The sequence below is a fragment of the Pelophylax lessonae genome, assembly GCF_965119305.1.
Source record: "Pelophylax lessonae genome assembly, chromosome: 6".
Lineage (NCBI taxonomy): Eukaryota > Metazoa > Chordata > Amphibia > Anura > Ranidae > Pelophylax > Pelophylax lessonae.
Window position 1 is genome coordinate 89,290,126 of NC_138773.1, and position 23,079 is coordinate 89,313,204.

The following is a 23,079-nucleotide window of genomic DNA, read 5'->3' on the forward strand; positions in this document are numbered from 1 at the left end:
TAGATTTCTTTTGTTTAGTCTGTAGACTGAACAAAATAAATCTATGGGTGTATTGCCAGCTTTACTTCCACTTAAGAGAGCAAAGATGAAGGCCTAAAATGATACTGATTTGTCTAGAAGGCCCCTTTCACACGGGTGTCATCCGTACAGTCATGTTTTTTCAAAGAAAAAACTGATTCAGTTTATATCAGTTTGCACATCCGTCTTTAGTTCCGCTCAGTTAAGTTTGCAACAGTTTGCACTTCAGTTCAGTTTAAATCTATTTTAGATCAGTTCTGTTTACATCAGTCTACATTCGTTTTTTAATCTGTTTTTTCTTAGTAGTTGCAGAGACCAATCAGAGGTGACAAAAGTATAAACAAAAATAGTTTTGTGCCTAAAAACAGACATAAACAAAATAGATGTAAATGGATGGCATCCATTTACATCTGTTTAGAGCCTTCTAAACAGAAAAGGACACAGAGTTGTTCCATTTAAGAAAATGGACCTGAACAGACACAGATGATGGATGATCATCCGTTTATATCCACCCAGCCATAGACCTACATTGTGGTTCAGTCTAGATCCACCTGAAAAACTGACAAGACGGATCTAGACTGAACACCCGTGTCAAAGGGCCTTAGTGTAAAGTTCAGAATTGTCCAGGATATGGTATTTTATATCACCCTCTCTGTAAGGCCCCTTTTACACAAACAGATCCGTTTGGACGGACTTCACTTGCTCAGTGGGGATTGCTCCGTTGATCCCCACTGAGCAGGCGGATGACAGGTCAGTCTTCACTCACTGTGCGGAGGTGGACCTGTCAGAGTCCCGCTCTCCTCTATGGGGAGATCAGATGAAAACGGACAGCCTGAAGGGATGATCCGACCCGCTGGACAGATGGTGAACGCATTGCCATACTTCTGTTTTCGGCGGATCTTGTCGGATCAGATGCCAGGTGGGTGTCAGTGGACACATGTCTGTTGACCTCTACCTCCCCATAGAGGTCAATGGGTGGCTCGATCGGGTCCGCCTGAAGAACTAGCAGGTGGACTCGATTGGTCTGATCGTGTGAAAGGGGACTAAGTGAAAGCTGGACAATGAAGAAGCAAGACAGCTAAAATATTGACCTCTTTAAACTTTGGTGCTGGTACAAAGAATTAAAAGATGGCAAGAAAAGCAAACCCAAGGATCCTTCCACAAATCAAGTTCAATCTTTCACTAGATGCCCAGATGACTTGAATGGAGTGGTCTTATGTTGGACGTATTAGAAGAAGAATAAACTCTGAAATAAAAGAAGAAGAGGACAACCAGCAATAAGGTGGCTGGATACAGTCACGAAGTATGAACGTGCTGTCATAAAAACTAAAGAGAAGAAACTCTATTCATGTGTTCACCAGGAGTCTATATCAACTTGGCCGTACTTAAATTATACCTAAAGGCAAATTTTTTTTTTTTTTAGTTTTGGATGGAGTAGAGATGGATTCGAACACCTGTCAGTTTTTATTGCTGTATGTCCCCCCATTAAGGAGATTCGCCCTCTCTGTTTGTCCTGTTTACCATTATCATTGAAAGTGAAAGTAAAAGAAAATCCCACATTTTGGGCTGTCCCCAGAAAAGTAATAGATGGGAAATCTTCTAATGGGGACACTAGTTCTAGTGACCAGGGGGTCCCCAAGATGTTCTCTTAATTTGCAGGGATTTCCTCTCACTTCCTGTTTGGCTATGGGACAGGAAGTGAAGGGAAATGTCTGCAATGGGACACAGATGACAAAAAAACCTGATAGGGGTTACTAACCTCCCTAACTCTATCCAAAATAAAAAATTTTGCTTGAGTTCTACTTAAATAATATAATTTATTCTCTAGTTATGCTGAAACAAGTGCATTGTTATGTGTAAGGCTAGTATCATATATATTGTAGTTCCTTGGAATAGAGGAAACATTTCTACTAACAAAGGCCTAAACATTATAAATATGATGTGGCTGGTCACCAATCCCTCTCTCTGCTATTATGGTAGCCACAGCTTATCCGACACTATTTCATAATTGACTTGCAAAAAACTTGTTCCCTTTTGCAAGTTAGAATATTCACATTCTCACAGTGTGTTGTGTTGTCGTCAAGATGGCAAGTTGTGAGTTCAGTGCTACAACTCAACTATGCCTTTTTTTCTTTTCTTCAGGGCATCAGAGAAAGAAACGAGAACAGCTCAGTAAGCAGCAACTGCTCCATCTGTGGTAAACATGTACACTTGGTCCAGAGACACATGGCGGATGGCAAACTGTACCATAGAAACTGCTTCAGGTAGGTCTTCTGAATAGGACATTATTACCACCTAGATGTCTTTTTCACTGTGGTTTTCTTGTTTGGATTCAGTGTATACACAATAAGGTTATTACATCTGAAGTCTGTGACATCATTAAAACATTTACCTGACTTTTGATGTAACTTTTCCTATTTTCTATATTTTTGTGATGGAATGTCATCTACAGAGTTGAGTATTCTTCTTTCTGTGGTTTTCTGTCTAGTAAAGATTGTGCTTGGCAACCCTTCTATACAACTGCAAGAAGAACATTTTTAAGATGGCCTTAGACATACACTAGTGATTATCAGTGAATGATGGGATGGGAGCCCCCCCCCCCCCCCCTCAGAGCAGGCAGTCTGCTGAGAGTTCTATAGGTTTATTCAATTATTGAGTAGCAGGGATCTGGGAATATGGGATTAGAACCCAATTAAAATGGATAAACAATAGTGATTAAAACAGGCATTTTTTAGGCCCACCATGTCCACTTTTATCCTTGATAGAGGATAGCCAACAGGGTCCACTTCTGCCTGTAGAAATTATATTGGGCAACGTGCCTGTTGGCCACTTTAGGGCTTTTGCGAAGATTATTTTTGGTTTGCTTTTTGGATTATTCAATTAACATCTTCCCCTAAATTGCTTCATTCTGCTTTTGTATTTCCATTGACTTAAAACTTGCATGAGCAGCCCTGATGGGAACAAAAGACCCTTTACACAACTCTTGAGAGAGAGAGGAACTGTAAGAAATGACTACGTCGGTATGCTAGGAATAATTAAGAAAAATCCTTTTTGCTAGACATGCAGTAATTAATAAATCTTTTTTGCTCCAGATGTTCACCTGCCTCCATTTATGTATGTCTTGAGGGCAAAGTCACAAGCCCAGTCATTACACAGCAGGTTCCCCATGATGAATATTGAATCCAATGCATCGTTTACTGCTTCAATATCTTATGTGGGTTGTTAGGTTAAGGACTACATGTAGATGTCTCTAGAGCCTTTCTCTCACTTACACAGATAAAAAAAAAAATTGGGGACATCTCCTGTATGCATGCAGTATTGCTTTACTGCATTTTTATTTCAAAATATCCTGAATGAATTTTCAGTAGAATATAGAAAACAATGAAATCAATGCTTTAGTCTTTGCCCTTCTTCTCCAGTATTTTCCTTTGATGTCATATCCCAATGGTTTGCAACTTGATCTGCCCTAACATGGAGTGGCCTGTAAAAATCTCTACTGAGATTTATAATATCTTAGGGATGGAGGGGTCCATCAGGAGTACTACTCACTTTGATAATAATTTTCATGGGTAGGATTGTTAAAGCAGAATATGTAATAATATACAACCTATACCACTGCCGCCTGCATATTACGCTAGTCTCTGCTTGCTGGGTTTCAGGGGAGGTGTTTTTTTAAAAAAAAGCTGTTATATATGTAGCACCCTCTGTGTGTACAGTGTAGGAATAGTTAGTTGGGCTCCTCTGTAGGCAGGTGAGCCAGGGTTTATTTGAGTTAGTTGGCAGAGCTCCAAGGGCAGAGTCTCTGTTGCTTCCCCGTGGCTTCTAGAAATGCTGGAGAGTTCTAGAAATTAGAGGGAGGAGGGGCAAAGATGAGGCCTGAATATTTGGAGTAATTTCCAATCCTTTAGTAAGGATGCCACAGAAGGTGGGGAGATAGCCCATAAATATTCTGGAGCTTGGCCATGTGGGGAGCAGAGTCCAGTTGTCTGGAGCGGACTCTTATGCTGAGGGGCGCTGCCCCTGGGCAGATGGAGGGACCTAGAGGAAGAGAGAGAGAGATAGAAAGAGAGCAGCAGATGAAGCCTCGCACAGTTTCAGCCTCAGCTAGGTTTAGGAGCCACTGGGACCTGTCCAGCAGGAGGCTTGTTCAGCAGTCACATGTGCCAAAGGATTTACCTAAGTAACTGAGTGAGTAGCTTCAACCACTACACCCTAGGACCTATAGAGGGGAAGCAGCCAGATGTAACACCCAGCTAGAGCTAGCGTTCTAACCAGGGACATCTTAAAGCCAGTACAGCTACCATACACCTCTTTCTTGGGGAAACCTTTAAAAAAAAAACAAAAAAAAAAGCCAGGTGCCTTGGCATTTTCTACAGCGATAGAGCACCTGTATTTACTGATTGGAGACCTTTCTTTACCAATTGAACTGATCTGTTTTTCCTATGGGAGGACAGCCTTATGATTTTTTGGTTACCAGAGAGTTTCAAATCCTCAAGTTACATGCAAACTACAGTTCTGGGCATCCAATACCTTCCCATTCCTATCTAAGTTTATCCCCTAATAAACCAAAAACAAGGAGGTAGCGCTACATATTTGTAATTGTACATTGGGAGGTCCAATGTATGCAGGGCAAGTGTACACTGCTCTGTAAACTGTATTAGCAATTAAAGAAAAACTCATGTAATTCCTATTTCAATTTTCACATAAAACTTGTGAGTCAAGCTAGTGGAACAAAGTTCATTCAACTAACTTACTTAATTTTCCATTTCAGATGTAAGCAGTGTTCACGGACACTTCAGCCTGGAAATTATAAAGTGGGAGACCACCCTGGAACACTCATCTGCACAAACCATCATCCCGGCGCACACACGAATACAGGAACAGTCAACGCATCCCCGTCTGGTCCATACACCCCGGTAATGGCCTCTGTAGGAGGTATCAAGGGTAGTATGGTTACTTCAAACCAGACCAACAACATTCCTACTAGCAGACCTTGGCAAACCACCATTAGTCCTTCTGTCCAAACACCAGCCAATAGATTTGGTGCAGGCAATGTAAGCAACAATAAAAATGCTAACAATTCCTCAAGTACAGGAGGTCAGGAGACTGGTAATAAAACGAATTCCAGTTTTCAAAACTCAGTTATCAAAAATGGTTCTAGTTCTGCTAACACATCCAACCCCATATCTACAAACAAGACAGCTGCCGGATTTTATGGTAGCCCTCTCACAAACTCCAATAGCTCTGGAAGGACCGAACAGGTTATAACAGTTTCTTCTCTGTCTGGAAGGTGGCCATCCTCAGTGGGTAAAGATGATGAAAACACTCCTACAAAACCTTGGTCGTCGTCTACCACAAAAAACAAAGAAGCCCGAGATAGGTTCTTCCAATCAAGCCCTGCTACTGAGCCAACAGTAAACAATTCTCACGCTGGCAGAGATTCTCCAAAATTATCTGTGGCTAATGGGCCAGGCAGGTCTGTAGTTAGTGGAACACCAAATGCCACTGAGAGTAATTCTGAAAAGGACAAAGCCAGAAACTTCCTCCTAAAATCAATTCCTGGATCTATGTCTCCCAAACCTGCACGGGCAGCAGAAAGTCCCAGCAGTAGAGTCACTCCAAACCGGTAAGAGCATATATGTTTGTGTAGGCTTCGTAAAGGTATTCTTTCTTGCATTGATTCGGGGATTCTTGTATCAAGGGTGTAAAAGGGTATATGCTGCCCAGGGCCACCATTTAGAATATTTATTCCATTTTTTAGCTTGTACTGGAGAAAATGACAGCTGTAATCTAGCCACTATGTCTAGAATTTACCCTTTTCAGACATGTTTGCAGCACAATGCTCTGTAGGTCAAAACCATTCACTAATCTTGGAAATATACTGAAGATGCTGCATAAAATTATGTTACATACGGTAAGAGCCCATTCACATTAGCGCGACTTGTCAGGCGACTTGTCAGCCTGACAAGTCACGGCCGGTCGCGGTCCATTGATTAGCACAGGACCCGTTCTAATGGGAGCGACACAAGTCGCTCCGACTTAGAAAAAGGGTCCTGTACTACTTTGGGGCGACCTCAGAGCGACTTGCCTAGACTTCCATTATGTGAAGTCTCTGCAAGTCGCGCGGAAGTCGCGGTGCACAGCAGTGCACGCGACTTCACAGGTCGCCCCCCAAAGTCGTGTCGCGCAAGTCTGAATGGGCTCTAACTCTATGCAGTCTGCTCTATGGCTTCAAAAAATAAAAAATAAATAGAATGGCAATTGGCAACATTTCATGATGTTCAACTTTTTGATGGACAAAACTATATACAATCCATCTCAATGGAGCTTTGTAGGATTGTTGTACCATGCAAAATATTAATTAACCAAAACAAAAAAAGACATTCCCTGCATTTGGTGTACAAATTAAAGATACAGTATGGGACTACAGCAACACTGAAATATCTAAATACTGGCTATCAAAACCTACTTCTCACTGAAAAGGTGCGCTGTCACTTTAAGGTGCTATTCACACGAATGTAGATATAACAACGTATTAATAAAGTTAATGCAAAAATATGAAAATAATTAAGACAATCAAAGATCAATAATCCCCCTCTGATGACTGTGTGGAAATGCATTGGGGGGAGTCTAGGCTTGTGATGTCATTTTTGTTTCTGTATTCTGCGATTTTCCTCATGTGAGTGGAGTACTGCAATACATTTTTTATGATTTTAATATTTGCTGCACTATGAGTTTACCCTTTTTTCTGTCTTTATGACTTATGCCATATGGATGGAGCCAGAGCAGTCCTGAGTAGCTGTTGGAGATATTATGGCTGGGTCTCATTTGATCTCAATAAGTTGCTGTCTTTCCATCTTTCTGGAGCCATATTAAACCTGAATTGCCATTGGGGGTAGTGTGGCTGTTTTACAGCAAAGCACAATTAAACTCTGTTTAAGATCTCTCCATCTGGTAAGAGGTGTGTGAGCACTGGTGTCATTCACTTTGAGAGCACGTCTCATTCAGATCGATTCACAGTTTGATATTGTCAACTTTGGGACTTTTTGTACCCTATTTCACATGTATGAACTTTTTATTGCTCTTTGATTGTTTTTTTCCCTAATTATCTTCATATTTTTACACGAATATTATTATGTAGTTGTATCTACTGAACATTCGTATGAATAGCACCTAAAATCAGGGCTCAACAAACCGCCAGGTCACACTGGTGACAAGAAATGTCTATACTGGCGCCTGGGCTGCTGCCCACACCCCGTGCTCCCCCCGCTATGTATCTCAGGCTCCACTTGCCCATCTGCGGGCCCGGGTCCAGGTGCCGTGGGGTAGAGGGGAGGGAGGAGAATGGACACACATCCGCTCTCCTCCCCTTCTAGTCGTTGACCTGGAAGTGATGTGTGACGTCCCTTCTGGGTCCCTGTTGACAGTTTCCCCGGCCATCAAGGCCAGGAAAGAATGGAATGCAGTGCTATGTGCATTGAATACTTTCAGTGGAGCACAAATGCAGGGCCTTTTCAACCCTGGATGTCTTAATAAAGAGAACCTGTCCCAAAAAAAATATCATCACATAGGGGACTTTTTGTCCCCTATGTGATGGAAAAACAATTATATATATGTTTTTTTAATTTTAGAAAATGAAACCTAAACACATATATGCATGTACAAACGTAAACTCATGCAGCTTGGGTGCCTACGCCTGAAAATGTTGATTACGATACACGTTACATCACTGTATGCCGGAATGCGAGCAATAATTCTAGCACCAGACCTACTTCATAACGCTAAACTGATGAGGGGGGCTTTTAAAGCATTGACTATGGAAAATATATGGTACTAAAGTTTTTTCACCATTTCATGGGCGCACGCAAATTTGAGGTTTGACATTTTTGATATCTATTTACTCGGTGCAACCTCAGCTATTTTACCAAACAATTGGGTAATTTATTGCATTTTTGTGCCTCCTAAAATTAACTTTTAATGTGTTTTTTGCTGAAATTTTGTGTTTCCTAGACCTTCGCGGTAATATCATGGGACATAAAAATTGGAACTACCGCTATTTTATTCTCTAGGGTGTCTGCTTTCAGAAAATATATTTTTATGTAATCTTCAGGCCTACAATTATTATTATTATTTTTTTTTTTAACGCATGCAAGAAACCACTCTGGCAGTGAAAAAGGTTAAAGGATAAGTTCACCTTCTGGAACATGTTACATGTTCCACCTGTAAGCTTTGTTAGTTAAAAGAAAAAACTGGCTCCTAACTTCTTTAGCTGGCTCCTAGATTCAAAGTAAATTTGTCAAGCCCTGCCTTAAGGTAGAACTATAGGCAAAACTTATTTTTTTTTTTCATTTTGGATAGAGTAAGGAAGAGTTATAACCCCGTTCAGATTTTTTCCGCCATCTGTGTCCAATGGCGGAGATTTCACTTCCTGTCCCATAGCCAAAACTAGTGTCCCCAGTGGAAGATTTCCCCTCTATTACTTTTCTGGCGACAACCCAAAATGTGAGGTTTTCTTTTACTTTTACTTTCAATGATAATGGTAAACAGGACAAACTGAGAGGGCGAATCTCCTTAAGGGAGATACAGACCGCAATAAAAACTGACAAGTGTTCTAATCAGTGGCGGCGCGTCTATAGGGGGCGCCGCCCCCCCTAATCTATGTGCCCGGCCCCTAATCTACAAGCAGGGCGCTGGACGCATAAATTTCAATGGGGTTTTTTTTTTTTTTTTGAAGCATGTGATTAGAGCCTGAGGCGATATTGTCCTCCTGATTCTCCTCCCGACCAATCAGGAAGTGGTTCCTAAGACCCGATACGACATTCAGAAGATCATATGCGGTTAGATTTCCTGGTGCGGGTGCCAAATATGGCCGTGCGTTCCACCCGTATGAACCGAAAACTGGAAATGACGTGGTATGTAAGATTGACGGCTTGACGCGTTTCGCTCTGCCAATCAGGCTTTTGAGAATGCTCTGATTGGCAGAGCGAAACGCGTCAAGCCGTCAATCTTACGTACCACGTCATTTCTTGGTTCCGGTTCATACGGGTGGAACGCACGCCCATGTTTGGCGTCCCGCACCAGGAAATCTAACCGCGTATGATCTTCTGAATGTCGTAAGTGTAACCTTTTTAGCCTGAAAATAAAGTTGAAATATACTGCACAATGAAGGATTTTCTCTCTTTTTGTTAATCCCGTATGGGGGAATCGATCCTGGATGCTCTGAGCTGGAGATTGCTTTAATAATAATGGTGTATGGTGCTGCTATCTGGTGACAACCTGCGATCCAAACCAATGAGGAATACAATACAAAGGCTGTTTTTACATTTTTTGTCTGGTGAGTAGGGGACCGAGAGGGGAGCACCTGATTGCATCATTAAGCATCGGCACTTTGGATGTCTTATGTCTACAAGACAAGCACTGAGCACTTTTTTGAAGATTTATTGATATAGAGACTAGCACCGAGCACTTTCTGAAGAGAATTTATTCATTTATTTATTTAGTCACTTGAGCAGTGGACACTTTAATTTATTTTATATTATATTTTATGGTGATGTATAATAATAATTTTTTTTATGATATGAGTTCACAGTATATTTATCAAATTGGTTGATTATTTATAGCAGTAACACTGTATGGCACTTTTGATAGATAGCACGCAGTTTACACTGCATATAATACTCTTGCATTAGTATCAACAATATATTTATTGAGATAGCAAGGTATAGTAATTTATATATTTTTGAGACACTTTAACCACTTTACCACCGGAGGATTTTGCTGTCTTACGTCTGGGCCACTTTTTGTGATTGGGCACTGTGCGACTTTAATTGACAATTGCGCGGTCATGCAACGCCGTACCCAAACGAAATTTACGTCCTTTTTTTCCCACAAATAGAGCTTTCTTTTGGTGTTATTTCACCTGTGCGATTTTTACTTTTTGCGCTATAAACAAAAAAATAGCGACGATTTTGAAAAAATAACAATATTTTTTCACATTTTTTTATATGAAATCCCCCCCCCCCCCAAAAATGTAAAAATCTAAATTTTTTATCATTTTAGGCCAATTTGTTTTCTGCTACATATTTTTGGTAAAAAAAATCGCAATAAGCGTATTTTGATTGGTTTGCGCAAAAGTTATTGCGTTTACTAACTAAGGGAAAGATTTCTGTCATTTTTGGTGTTTTTTTTTGTTAACTAGTAATGGCGTCGATCTGCGATTTTTTTTTTTTTTGCGGGACTGCGACATTGCGGTGGACAGATCGGACCCTTGACTGACATTTTTGACACTTTTGGGAGTACCAGTGACATTACTACAGTAATCAGTGCTATAAATATGCACTGTTACTGTAAAAATGACACTGGCAGGGAAGGGGTTAATTTTATTGGAGAGGGAGGGGTTAATGTATGCCTGGTGCTTACTGACATGTGTGGGGGGAGGTGACTGAGTGACACAGGGACAGATCGCAGGTTCAGCTATGCTGAACCCTGCAATCTGACCCTGCCTGTCACTTAGGAAGATCCGCCCGCTCTGTTTACACAAGCGGGCGGATCTCCAGACTCGATTCCCTGACGATCGGGGAAGAGCAGCGGCCCTGGCCCGACTCCCGCTGTGACTGAATACAGCGGGAGCGAGCCTCCGGCGGGTCGAGTGAGGGGAATGTCTGGCGACGTAGGTCTACGTCGCCAAACGTTATCGAACCACTTTGCCGCAGTAGAGCTCTAGTGAGCAGCGGTAAAGTGGTTAATAATTGAAACACTGTATTTTTGCACATTTTTATTGAGCAGCGCTGATACATATTCCATTTATCAATTTGTTAATGGACACATGTCTGTTGACATCCACCGCTCAATAGAGAGCCATGGATAGTCCAATCAGGTCTGCCTGAAAAACTGACTGGTCCATCCGTCCCTGTGAAAGGGGCCTACGCTGATTATAAAGAGAGCAGAAATGGTGGTGAATGGCAGATATATGAGATAATGATAGTTGGGGAATGTTTAGTAGGGAAGTGAAAGATGACATTTTTATGATTTTTAATTTATGTATATTTTGCTTTGTGATAGCTAAAGTAATGTTGTGACAAGAATGTACACAAACATAAATTTGTAGCACCTAGAGCATAAATGTTCTTAGCCCTTCTTTAAAGAACGATTTGTAGGTTAATCAATTACAAAAGAGAAATTCTGCAGAGCATTTCATTGTCTGTAGAAGGTTATTTTTTTTGTGTTATTTCAAAACGAACTCTCTGCCTTGGAGACACTAGGAAATCCTTTTCCTGTGATTTTATTAAATAAGCTGTTTCCTACTTACACCAATTTAGCCATTGTTAAAATATTTTCATATTTTTAAGGATGTTGGATTCTTCACAAAGTGGGTCAACAGTTTCCACACCGAAGACCGATCCTATGAAACCTGTGCCAAAAGAAAGAAAAAGTAAAGGGCAAACATCAGTTTCAAGTTCAGAGACACCAAAAACCACTCAAGCATCCACCACCAGCAAGGGAGACACCACACCAAGTTCTGTACCATCACAGCCAACACAACCCACACAGTCTGTGCAGCCTAGGCATCCGAGGCAGTCGGCACAATCTACCCAACCTACACACCCTATAACGTCAGTCCTTCCAACACAGCCAGCACTGTCAAAGGAGTCTACACGACCCACACAGCCTGCGCCATCTGTACAGACGACACAACCAACTCAACCTATACAGACTAAAGAAACTACACGTCCCACTCAACCTGCACAGTCTAAGGCGAATATACATCCCAGTCAACCTACACAGTCTAAGGCGAATATACATCCCAGTCAACCTACACAGTCTAAGGTGAATATACATCCCACTCAACCTGCACAGTCTTCACAACCTGTGCAGCCTAAGGAAGCTTTACGTCCTACTCAGCCTGCACAGTCTACACAACCTGCAACTCCTAAGCATTCTATACAGTCTACACAGCCTTCACATCCTTCCCAATCAATACAGGCTACAAAACAACCACAACCAAGTGTGGTGACTCCTGGCAGAGACAATAAGCTGCATGAACCATCTCCAAAGAGTAAGTATCAGATTATTATTTTTTATGCTGCATTTACTTATGGTAGGAATGAACTTTTCAGCATGAGTCATCTCAACATTCCATCCTATTTTTTTTTTTTTTTTCTGGCTTCTCTTTATCTGATCGCTTTCAATTGTGACACAATATTATTTTGGTTTCCTTCTTTTTAATGACCGATACTTTTTTCAGCACAAAATTCTGGCAACAAAGATTCAAAGTCAGAAGCCCCAGGGGACTGGAGATCGATGCTCAAGCCTGTGGACAAAAAGCCATCAACGCAGGGGTATGTCCTTTAAAGATTGCAGCCAGATGTGGAAAATTCTTAGAGGAATGTAATCTAAAGATATTGTGACCCCCCAACCTTCCCACCACAGTATAACATCAGAGGTCCCCCAATCCCCAAGATTTTCTTCAGAATTCTGCCACGATGACACGTTAAAAATACAACTATATCTCCCAAAATAGGTTGTTAACATTAGGCACGTGTTATTTAAAACAAATGAATAAATATATCTTTTAAGCAGGAACAAATGAGCTGCAATGTGGTGAGCTAAATTGCTACATGTAATCAAAGAAATATTCAGTGCGGTGCTCCTATAATAATAATAATATATATATATATATATATATATATATATATATATATATATATATATATATATATATATATATATATATATATATATATACACACAACTCAATTATTATTAGTAAATAATGTCCCCCTGCATGTATCTTTTTACACGCTAAAATATAACTTTTACACAGTCAATAAATGTTAAAAAACAATATACACAACCCTATAAAACAAATTTCTCTTTCGTTCACCGACGGACACAGCGCTCCATAAATCATAAATACTGGGTTATATTACCTCCTCCAGGAGTAGGACTAGGCAAAACAAAAAACACCTCGCCCATAGACAGATCTCAGCTTGGTATATAACCTCCCCCCTCTCTGCTCTAGGTAATCCGGTTTAATTTCTTTAGACAGGAGTAAGGACCTAGGCTCCCGGCTGGGATCTCTGGTCCTAGCAATTTTTTTCTCCTTCCTTACATCTTTTTTTGTTTTTCTCTCGGGAGATCTACCACCATCTGCCGGGCTGAGTCTCCCCTAACGCGTGTCCTACCAAAAACTCGTGGGGATGCCGAAGTTCCTTCTCTTCCTTTTCAGTTTCCTCTTCCTGTACCCAGGACATATGAACAGGGATGGCGTCCATGGTGATGCTGTGTCCGAATTCTCCGTGCTCCTCCAATTGGTAGAGTCCTTGGGGTTCCTGTTATCTCACTCTCTCCCTTTGCTGATAGGTACCCTGAGTCTTGGGGGGGATCCTTTAGTGGTGCCAGAAGATAGTTTTTGTATTGCAAGGTCTTCCTTTCCTTATGTAGCCTCAGGGTCACTTCTTCCCCACTGACCCCCTCATGGAGGTGGCCGGTCCCTTGAAACCCCAGCTTCCTATGATTGCACTGCAGTCCTTAGTGTCCTGGGTGGAAGTGGCGTGTGGGCAAAGGCCCAGGAGGAAGCGTCCCCTGCCTTTCCCTACTCAGTCTGTCTCATCTGATTCTGATGCCGCCGTGGACGCGGCCTGTCCAGGAGGGGCTTAATATAACACCCTCAGATCCATCCCATAGTGAGGATGATTCTTCGCTGGTAGACGCACTTATCGCTGCAGTGCGTGAGATTTTAAAAATGGAGGATGGGACTGATGTAGCCACGGATGTGGCTGTGTCGTTTGGTATGCATAAGTCACCTCGTACTCCAAAGGTATTTCCTTATGTGCCTTATTTTGACAGGTTTTCCTGTAAGGAATGCGAACAACCAAAATTACCCTTTGTGGTTCCCAAACATTTTTCTGTATGTTATCCTTTTGAGGAGTCACTTTTAAAAAAGTGGACTAGTCCACCAGTGTTGGACCCCAGGTTGAACAAAGCTACCATGATCCCAGTAGAGGAATTCCTGTCCTTTAAGGATCTGGCTGACAGGAAAGCGATAGAAATAATAATAAATAAACTAAGATAAAGAAAAATGAAGGGTGGGGAAAATAACCCAAGGCTAAACATAAGTGCCCTTAACCAGGACACAGGAGCCTTAACCAGGTCACAGGAGCCCCGTCTGAAAAATAAATGTTTAAAGAAAAACACTGCCCAAGAGGGAACAGCGCCTCTGAAACAGCAGCCTGCAAAAGGTTGCGGCCAAAAGAAGCATCCGCAGATGCCAAAGTATCTACCTTACAGAATTTTGTGAAGGTATGACGACCAAGTGGCCGCCTTGCAAACTTGCGATATTGATGCCTGATGACTGAAGGCCCAAGAAGCACTCAGCGCCCGAGTAGAATGTGCCGTGACAGGGAAAGGTGGAACCTGACCTTTAATGGAATAGGCCTGAGTCACCGTCTGTCTGATCCATCAGGAGATGGTAGCCGAAGAAGCGACCAGCCCATTTCTTGATCTGTCCGTAACCACAAAACGCGAGTCTGACCTTCGAAAGGACTCAGTAGCTGCCAGATTCACCCAAATCGCACAAATCACATCCAAGGTATGCAAAGCAAATTCCTTGGGATGAGCCAGCTTGGGACACAAGGAAGGCATCACAATGTCCTCATTCAAATGGAAGTCAACTTTGGGCAGGAATGATGGACAGGGACGAAGAACCACTTTATATTCCTATCTTAGTTTATTTATTATTTTTTTTTTTAACAGAGGTTTTATTTGTAAAGAAAAGCAGTAAATAACACAATCAGTAAAAAGAGTACTATGCAGCAAAGCATCAAACAAAGAAACTTGTACAACATATCCAAATTAGTCTCGAAGAGACAGTATTGGAGTCGGTTCACACTAGCGCGACTTGTCAGGCGACTTGTCAGCCTGACAAGTCGCGCTCCCTCGCGGTCCATTGACCCCTGCAGGACCCATTCTAATAGGAGCGACACAAGTCGCTCCGACTTAGCAAAAGGGTCCTGTACTACTTTGGGGCGACCTCGGAGCGACTTGCATAGACTTCAATTATGTGAAGTCCCTGCAAGTCGCTCTGAAGTCGTGGTGCATGGTAATGCACAAGTCGCCCCCCAAGCAGTAAGGAGTCGTGTCGCCTCAGTGTGAACCGGCTCTTACAGATCTTCGTTTATTTTTTATTAAAATGAACATGTTTGTATTATGTTTTGGTATATTTTGCATCTTAGCCCTGTAGATTTTACTTTATACTTCCGCATATAACTCAAGCATGAGTCTGACTTTCTGTCGTGCTATTTTATAAGCCCCTTGCTAAAAATATGTAAGAGGTTAGCATTTCCCATCTTTTTTCGTGAATTATTGTGTAACACTGATTAACTCCAGATCAGTTCCAGTCCTGTGTCAGTTTGAGGGATCTCTGTGCGGCTTGAGGCATATGTGTGTTTACAAGATGTGTCTGGGAAAATCCAGGGGAATCCAGCGTTTCTGACCCCTGTGGCTGCAGAATGTGCAAAGCTGTTCCCTGTGTGTAAAATAGAGGTTTATTATCTGGTAATGATGAAGAAAACTACTTAGAGCAAGTCCGAGTTTTCTGTTCTTTTCCACTAAGTTCGTATATCACGTTTCCTTGCCTCATCTGGGTAAATCTACTTTACTCTGTGTCCCACACAGCAGCTCTGGGCAAGAAAGGTATTTAGCTTTATAATTAAAAAAAACCCACACTGTATATTTAGTGGAGCTCCAGGCTCCCCCCCCCCCCCCCCGAAAAATTAAAAGTCAGCAGCCACAAATACTGTAGCTGCTGACTTTTAATATCAGGGCACTTACCTTTCCAGGAATCCAGCGGTGTCCTCACCCGAGCTGATTTTTTTTTCAGGTGCTGGCACAGCAATCCTGACTAAGGGAAACCGTCAGTGAAGCCTTGCGGCGTCATTGGCGTTTTCCTACTGCGCATGCGTGATGCGTGCTGCACTTTGTGAATGAGCCGTCTGCGGGGGAAGGATGGGGCGGCAAACTGAGCCAGAAGTGGGAGCAAGTACCTGTCAAAACCAGGTACACGCCCCCCCCCCAAAAGGTGCCAAATGTGGCAGAGGAGAGGGGGTTGGGGGGAGGCAGATAAGCGGAGCTTCCCCTTTTGGGTGGAGCTCTGCTTTAATATTGGAAACAATTAATATATGTTACTTTACAACTCCAAGGAAATAGATGCAGGAGGGAGGGAAGGGGCAGAGAGGAGAGGAGATCGGCTCAGAGCACAGACTACAGAATGGACAGGGATAGAGGGAGGGGGAGAGGGGGAGATGCTGAGACTCTGAACACACGGCGGAATGACGGAGAGACGTAAACTGACCACGCTATCATGCATCAGCAGCCATGATTAGTGTAGTCAGATTACAGAGAGAGCCACAGGAACAGGCAGGATCAACCAGGTATTGTAGAACATGTATTGGGACAAATGACACTGCAAAAGCACTGTGCTAGTCCTCATGCTTTAAAGAAACAGGAAAATTTTTCTTTTCTTTCAGGGTTCCAAACACTTTATGTTGCTTTTCTAATAGTGAAATGTTCCCCCACAGGCCTCTGCTTGAAGTTAAGCCTGCTTCAAAAGAAAAGGAGACCACCAACACACCAAAGAAACAGACAACTATTACTACCGTAACAGTGACCGTCTCTCCAAGCCCTGCTGAGAAAGAGAATAAACCAATTGCCCCTGTAACAACCCCTGCCACACCAGTATCAGGGGCCACAGGTAAAAAAAAAAAAAAAAAAACTTGGTCAGTTTTCTTGTGGTGTTAGTGGATGTGAATGTGGTGCCAGATATAAAGAATTCTCTGTCTCTCCTATAGTAGTTGTTAGCATTTAAGCACCGATATAGAAAACTGCATGGACTTAAAAACTCCACTTCCATCCAAGGAGGAGCAGGTAGAGATAGACATATTATTGTGAAACTGCACTCTCAGTCCTGTTCCTGGACTGGTACATAGTCATACCTCCTTATGGATTTTGGATTGTCTCTCCTCCAATCTTGAAAGGTTTTCTCCTATATTTTAATTGATGCTACACTGATATTTGATGGTTACATGCATGGAAATGTGTTCTCTGTGATTAGAAACATTTTAGTTAAAGTGGTTGTAACCCCTCACATATACCCAGTGAAGGGACTGGCCTCAGGTTATACACAGAGATTAAACATCCTCCTAGATAAGCTGTACCTGATCTCTTTTCTACAGCCATCCAATGTCCAGAATTTTTAAAGCTTGTCTGATCTTTCAGAAAACAGGCAGTGGAGAGAGCGGATTGGAGGGAAGGGACACACCGCCTTTCACACAGCACACAGGAACAGAGCTAAAGCTGTTATCTGGTGATCCCTCCCCTGTCACCATTTTTCTCTTGGTGTCAGGAAAACTTGTCAGAAGTGATTCATGTAGATAGAAGAGGAACAAAGCAGCAGATAGAAATGACAGTTAGTGCTCTTAATTGGGACAAGTACACACCATAGAGGGATATTCATTGTTCATATTTCATGCCTGAGGTTTACAACCACTTTAGGGTAAACTCTGTAAAACGACTGCTAGAGCTTGGGAAAATCTGACACACCTCTTCTCTGGCACCCACCACAGACCCCAGCCCTGCCCAGCTACAGTGCTACTTCATTAAGTATAAAATGATGTTTTACAGTCCTGTCCAGATACCAGCTTTGAGTGCCTTGACACATTTCACACATCAGGCAATAAGTATGAGTATGTGCCTAAGGAGTACGCACCGATGTGTTAAATGTGTCAAGACGCATTGGTAACTTTTTGCTGTTTTTTGTGGATGGTTTGAATAAAAAGCTTGCAGGTTTTAGGACTGGGCAGTGGAAGGCATTTATTTTACACAATGGTGAGTGTAGTTTGTAAAATTAGCATGTCCCTTTCCAACACTTTGATTATTTGCTTACGTTTGATTATTTGCTTTAAAGAAGACTTCTATTTGAAACAGTTTCTGTAGAATGAAGAATGTGAAAAAATGTCTATAAACTATCTATGCAAATTCACTGTTACAGCATTTGACTTTGTATTGCTCACCCCCAAAGGGGCCGCTGAAGATAGACAGGTTCTCTCAAAGAGTACAGAGTCTGCTGGTCACCCAAGCACAGTCCCACACACATTGACAATTAAGGCGCAGTTTACAGGATATCTTTTTAAGGTTTATTGCTGAAGAACTTTTAACAGGAGAGGGGTGGGGTTTAGGGTCATGGAACTCACCAATAACGATTGAGAGAACTTCCCTCAAGCCTTCCCAAGAGCAGCTTTTCTTGAGATAGCAGGGTATGGCTAGGACGTCGACTGCCTGCAACAATAGTCCATAAAGCAACCTCTGGCAACTGGTTCCTCTCTGGCTCTTGCCAAACTATCAGTCCCAGTAAAGCCTTTACTCACAGTGTCCCAGGAGCTGTCCACCACCCAGCACATCCTCTGTGAAGGAAATACAGATCCCTCTTTCAGTCCAGGACTCTGAGACAGTGCTCTTCCGCAAGGGCACTTCTTTGACAATTCTTTTCAGGTCCTCAACCCAACAAATGCTGAGGCCCAAGCAGGCCCCTCTATCTATCTCTTGGGCAGTAGCCCCCAGGAGACTGAAATCCTCCCCAATGAGGAAAGCACAAATGGCTCAGGCTTCCTGCACGTTTATCATCTCCCAAGACACCTTCTGGATGCCTCTTTCCAGGGATTTGCCAGGGCATGATACATGTTCAGTTGGTCATTTGAATCTCCCTCACTATGCTCTGGGAGCTTTTTCCAGAGGCAGGGGGAAGCAATCAACCCTTGGCCCAGGAAACCTTATCAGACCCAACCGATCAACAACTCCTCCACTCCACAACTCCTCCAACTCCTCCACAGTGGAGCCAAAAACTAAATTTACCTAGCAGGGCACTACCACTTTAATTTGCAATCCTGACACCCAAGCAAACCAGAGCAATAAGAAGAGGAGATTTTTGGAGGAACCCATAGTGCTAGATGTAAAAAAAAACGATGATTTGAAGGTAAATTCAGCTTTATCCCAGTTGATCTCTGCTCAAAGAACATGGGCAAATGCTTTCAAAATACAACTGGATACCTGATGAAATCCAGCTAGATTATGATCAGAGATTGGACTTCTCCCTTAACATAATATTATTTTTGTAAGTATAAAGGCAAATGCAAGAATATCTGCATGGTGGCTGTATTCTCTAGTCTTTTTTTTTTTTTTCATTTTCTTTCCTACGTGAACAGACACCGGGTCTGTAATGACGTAAAGGGTTAATTCACCTTTTCTCTATCGCTCATTGACAGACGTAGTCCTCGGTGATACAGCACCTTCGGGTTATGTTGCCTCCACAGGAGTAGGACTAGACAGGAAATAAAATGCTCTGGCCACACCCTAGGGGCAGTCCCAGAGGGTATATCCTCTCTCTCTCTGCCTCAGCAAATCAGTTTTTTTCTGTCTAGTCAGGAGTAAGGACCTAGATGCCTTGCTAGGATCTTCGGTCCTGGCGGGATTTTTTTCTTAGAAAATAATTTTTTAAGACAGCTTTTTTTCTCCAGTGTTCCTGTGAGATCTTCAAGCAAGAAAGCTGAACTGGGCGACGGGCTGGATGTTGAGATCCAGTGGTCACCCCAGTTCAGCCTACGAGCGCGTGCAGGCCATAGCTCCGCGCTGGGTCGGCCGCGACATAGTCCCACTGGACGGGGACTGACCCTGCGAGTTAAACGTCTCGCTGAAACGCCAAAGACCATGAGTCACGGCGCCCGTATTGGTCGACAGCCCTCCTACCTCGGTGGAAAGGGGTACTGTCAGGAGTTGGCGCCCGCCTGGTTTCGGTATGGTGAGTAGTATGTTCCCCCTTTCCCCCTGACGGGTCTTGTGGTGAACGCGGGCCCCTCTCTGTAATGGAAAGGATGGGTTCCCCTCTATCCTACAACATGTCACAGATCCCCCTAATTGAGTGTGATTTTTGTGTACAAGAAGCCAGGAGGCTTGGTTTGGGAGCTGACAATCTAATTGTAAAGATGTGTAAATGATTGTAGTCAGTGGCAGTACTAGAACTTTACTGTGATAGTATAAGGTATCCTACCTGTCAGTAGCCACAGGGCGATGTCTATACATGTATACTGCATTCCAGATCATTCCTCCAGCTAAGCAGCGGTCCGCATACGGCCCGCTAGGGTCCGGTACCTCCGACCACGCTGACCACCATGAGGGTGAAGGGTTGTGAGGCCGAGATCCTTCTGCAGACATGCCGCTATTCTGTGCAGGCCGCCGCCATTGTCTGGTAGATCGCACGAGGCCGCCATTTTGGTGTAGCCTCGTGTCTCCAGCATGGGGGCGGCCATGTTTGAGGTGACTCAAACGCCTCATGGAGCCAGGGGGAGGAGCCGGCAGGCGTGTTAAGGGCGGAGCCGCCTCTTTTACCCAGGAAATAGGGCCAAAGACTTCCTGTCTGTAACAAGACAAGCACTGAGCAAGCTGATGAAAACTTCTGTGCATCAGGGATGAGCCTTGGGGTCTGTCTCTCTCTCTGTGGGGTCCAAAAAGGCAGGTAACACTGAGGGGCGCTGTTGCGACTGGGGGACACAAAAAAAAAAAAAAAAAAAAGTTTTTTTTTTTTTACTTTGTCATTTTTTGTTGCTGGCAAGTGTCTTGTATAATCATTGACCCTGCCGCATAGGTATCCCCACCTGATCCCCTCAAGGTGGCCGCAGGACCCTCCAGTACCCCACTTGTTTTTAATGCATTATCGGCAATTTTGGAGTCTTTGGTATCCCGGGTGGAGGTGGCCTGTCAGGGACGGGGGTCAAGTAGCGACCCCCGCCTACCCCTATTGTTTATCAGATACTTCAGATACGGATTCGGAACTGGTCAATGCAGTTGCAGGTCCCTCTTAGGGGGCTGTTGTCTCAGGTAATATCTCCTCAGCAGTGAGGAGCACGTTTCTGCCTCCGCCATAGCACAAGAGTGGTGGATGCACTAGTTGTGTCCGTCCGGGAAACCTTTAGTCTTGAGGTTACACCGGCAGAGGTAGCTGAGACTGAGATTCCTTTTTGGTACTTGTTAGCCTACCAAAAGGGCGAAGGATTTTCCTTTACCCAAATGGGGTCGTTTTGAAACAAACCCCTGTTATTTCCAAACGCATGGCTAGGTGCTATCCGTTTGAGGAATTCCTCTTTATAGGATAGACGGTACCACCTGCTGTCTTGCCACAGACTGTTAGGATAAAAAGACCTCGTAACTAACGAGGACCTTCCTTTTCTGCTCATATAGAGTTGTTCGTTCCGCGAGGGCGGGCGATAAGGCGAAACCCTCCAAAGCCCCTTTAGAGGGGTTTCAAAGGGCGCTGGTCGGGTAAACAAAGAGTCCGGCTCAGCCAAGCCTGAAGAATATAGCCTGATGCGCCCCTACCCATCTCTGGGGTGGGGGGGGATGTCTTCATTGGTTTCTGGAGGACACAGGATCGAGTTTCGATCACTTCCACCGGTGCGATTCTGCCCTTCTAACATTGAACGGTTTCAGGGGTTCTATTCTAACCTATTCACAATGCCCAGGAAAGAGGGCAAGGTGCGTCCAAATCTGGACTTGGGAAGAAATAGAGTCCATCCGTACAGTGGTGGCCTCCCTGCATAAAAGAGATTTCCTGGCGTCCATAGACATATAGGATGCCTATCTTTATATCCCCATCATCGCAGGACATCAGCGTTTTTTCGCTTTCCCAAAGATCATCCCTGGTTCCCACCAGGAGACTGAACTATCTGGGCCTAAGGTTGGATACATCCTGGGCAAGAGAGTTTCTCCTTGCTGGGAAACTCCAGAAGGTTCAGTCAACGATTCGGATGTTGCTGTCCGTCAATTGGCTGGGACTGATGGTGGCCTTCTTAGAGGCAGTACCGTATACCCAGTCTCATACCCGAATTCTCCTGAAGGAGATTCTTTTTTAATGGAATCAGAATTCCGATTCCCTGGACAATCGGATCCGGTTGAGCGAGCGGACCAGGAAGTCTCCGATGCTCAACCAGGGGAAGTCATTTCTTCCGATAGTATCCAGATTACCAATAAGGGTATCTGAATTGAGAGCGATCAGATTTTGTCTGATTTACTGGATCGAGCAGCTCTAGAGCAGCCCGATTCGGATCCAATCGCATATGGCCTCTTCATCCAGAGGTTTTTTCCCTAGCTGTCCCTTCATTGGGACATCCCGGATGTGGATCTGTTGGCACCTTGGCCTAACAGGAAGGTGCGGAGGTTTGTAGCTCGCGCCACGATCCTCTAGCGGACGCAGCAGAAACGCTGATCGCCCCGTGGGGGCAGTATCAGCTACGGCATGCCTTCCATCCTCTCAAGTTGCTGCGGGAACTTCTTCGCAGGATAGAGGTGAAGGGAATTCCAGTTATTCTGGAAATTCTGGATTGACCTCGTCAAGCCTGGTACGCCGACTTGGCGAGGCTAGTCGCGGACGCTCCTTGGAGACTTCCTCTCAGGGAGGATTTGCGGTCTCAGGGACCAATCTTCCATCTTGCTTTACAGTCGCTGGCTTAATGGCCTGGCCATTGAGACCCAGGTACTGAAGGACAAGGGAGTGTCAGCTTCAGTTATTCCTACCTCCAGTTAAAGCAAGGAAAGCGACTTCCAGCACATGGAAGTCTTATATTGCATGGTGTGAATCTATTGGATTTTCCCCACATACCTATTCGGTGACCCGAATTTTGGTCTGTCTGCAACAAGGGGTTGAGCAGAAACTATCCTTGAGCACGATCAAGGGTCAGGTTTTCGGCGTTAGCAATCTTCTTTCAAGAAACCTTTGGCTAATCATTCCTTGGTGCGGAATTTCATCCAGGGGGTGCGACATCTGGCTCCGCCAGTGCGCGCACCCTTACCGCCTGGTATCTTAATTTAGTGTGGTCGGTTCTTCAGAAACTTCTCTTTGAATATATTAGGGAGATTCCCTTGCTTACATTCCCAGAAGGTGGCCTTCTTGGTGGCCATTACTTCTCTACGCAGGGTGTCAGAACTGGCCGCATTATCCTGTCGTTCCCCAGATCTGGT

General features: G+C 43.7%; 1 protein-coding gene across 1 annotated transcript in view; it reads left to right on the forward strand.

Moving 5' to 3' along the window:
* The window catches only part of MICALL2 (MICAL like 2), a 160,798-nt gene that overhangs the window by 89,854 nt on the left and 47,865 nt on the right, over positions 1-23,079 (forward strand). Inside the window, exons 6-10 of the mRNA XM_082261698.1 lie at positions 2,161-2,282; positions 4,790-5,644; positions 11,367-12,073; positions 12,263-12,356; positions 16,596-16,768. Of these exons, the coding sequence (XP_082117824.1) occupies positions 2,161-2,282; positions 4,790-5,644; positions 11,367-12,073; positions 12,263-12,356; positions 16,596-16,768 (1,951 nt within the window). The remainder of the gene's footprint in view (positions 1-2,160; positions 2,283-4,789; positions 5,645-11,366; positions 12,074-12,262; positions 12,357-16,595; positions 16,769-23,079) is intronic.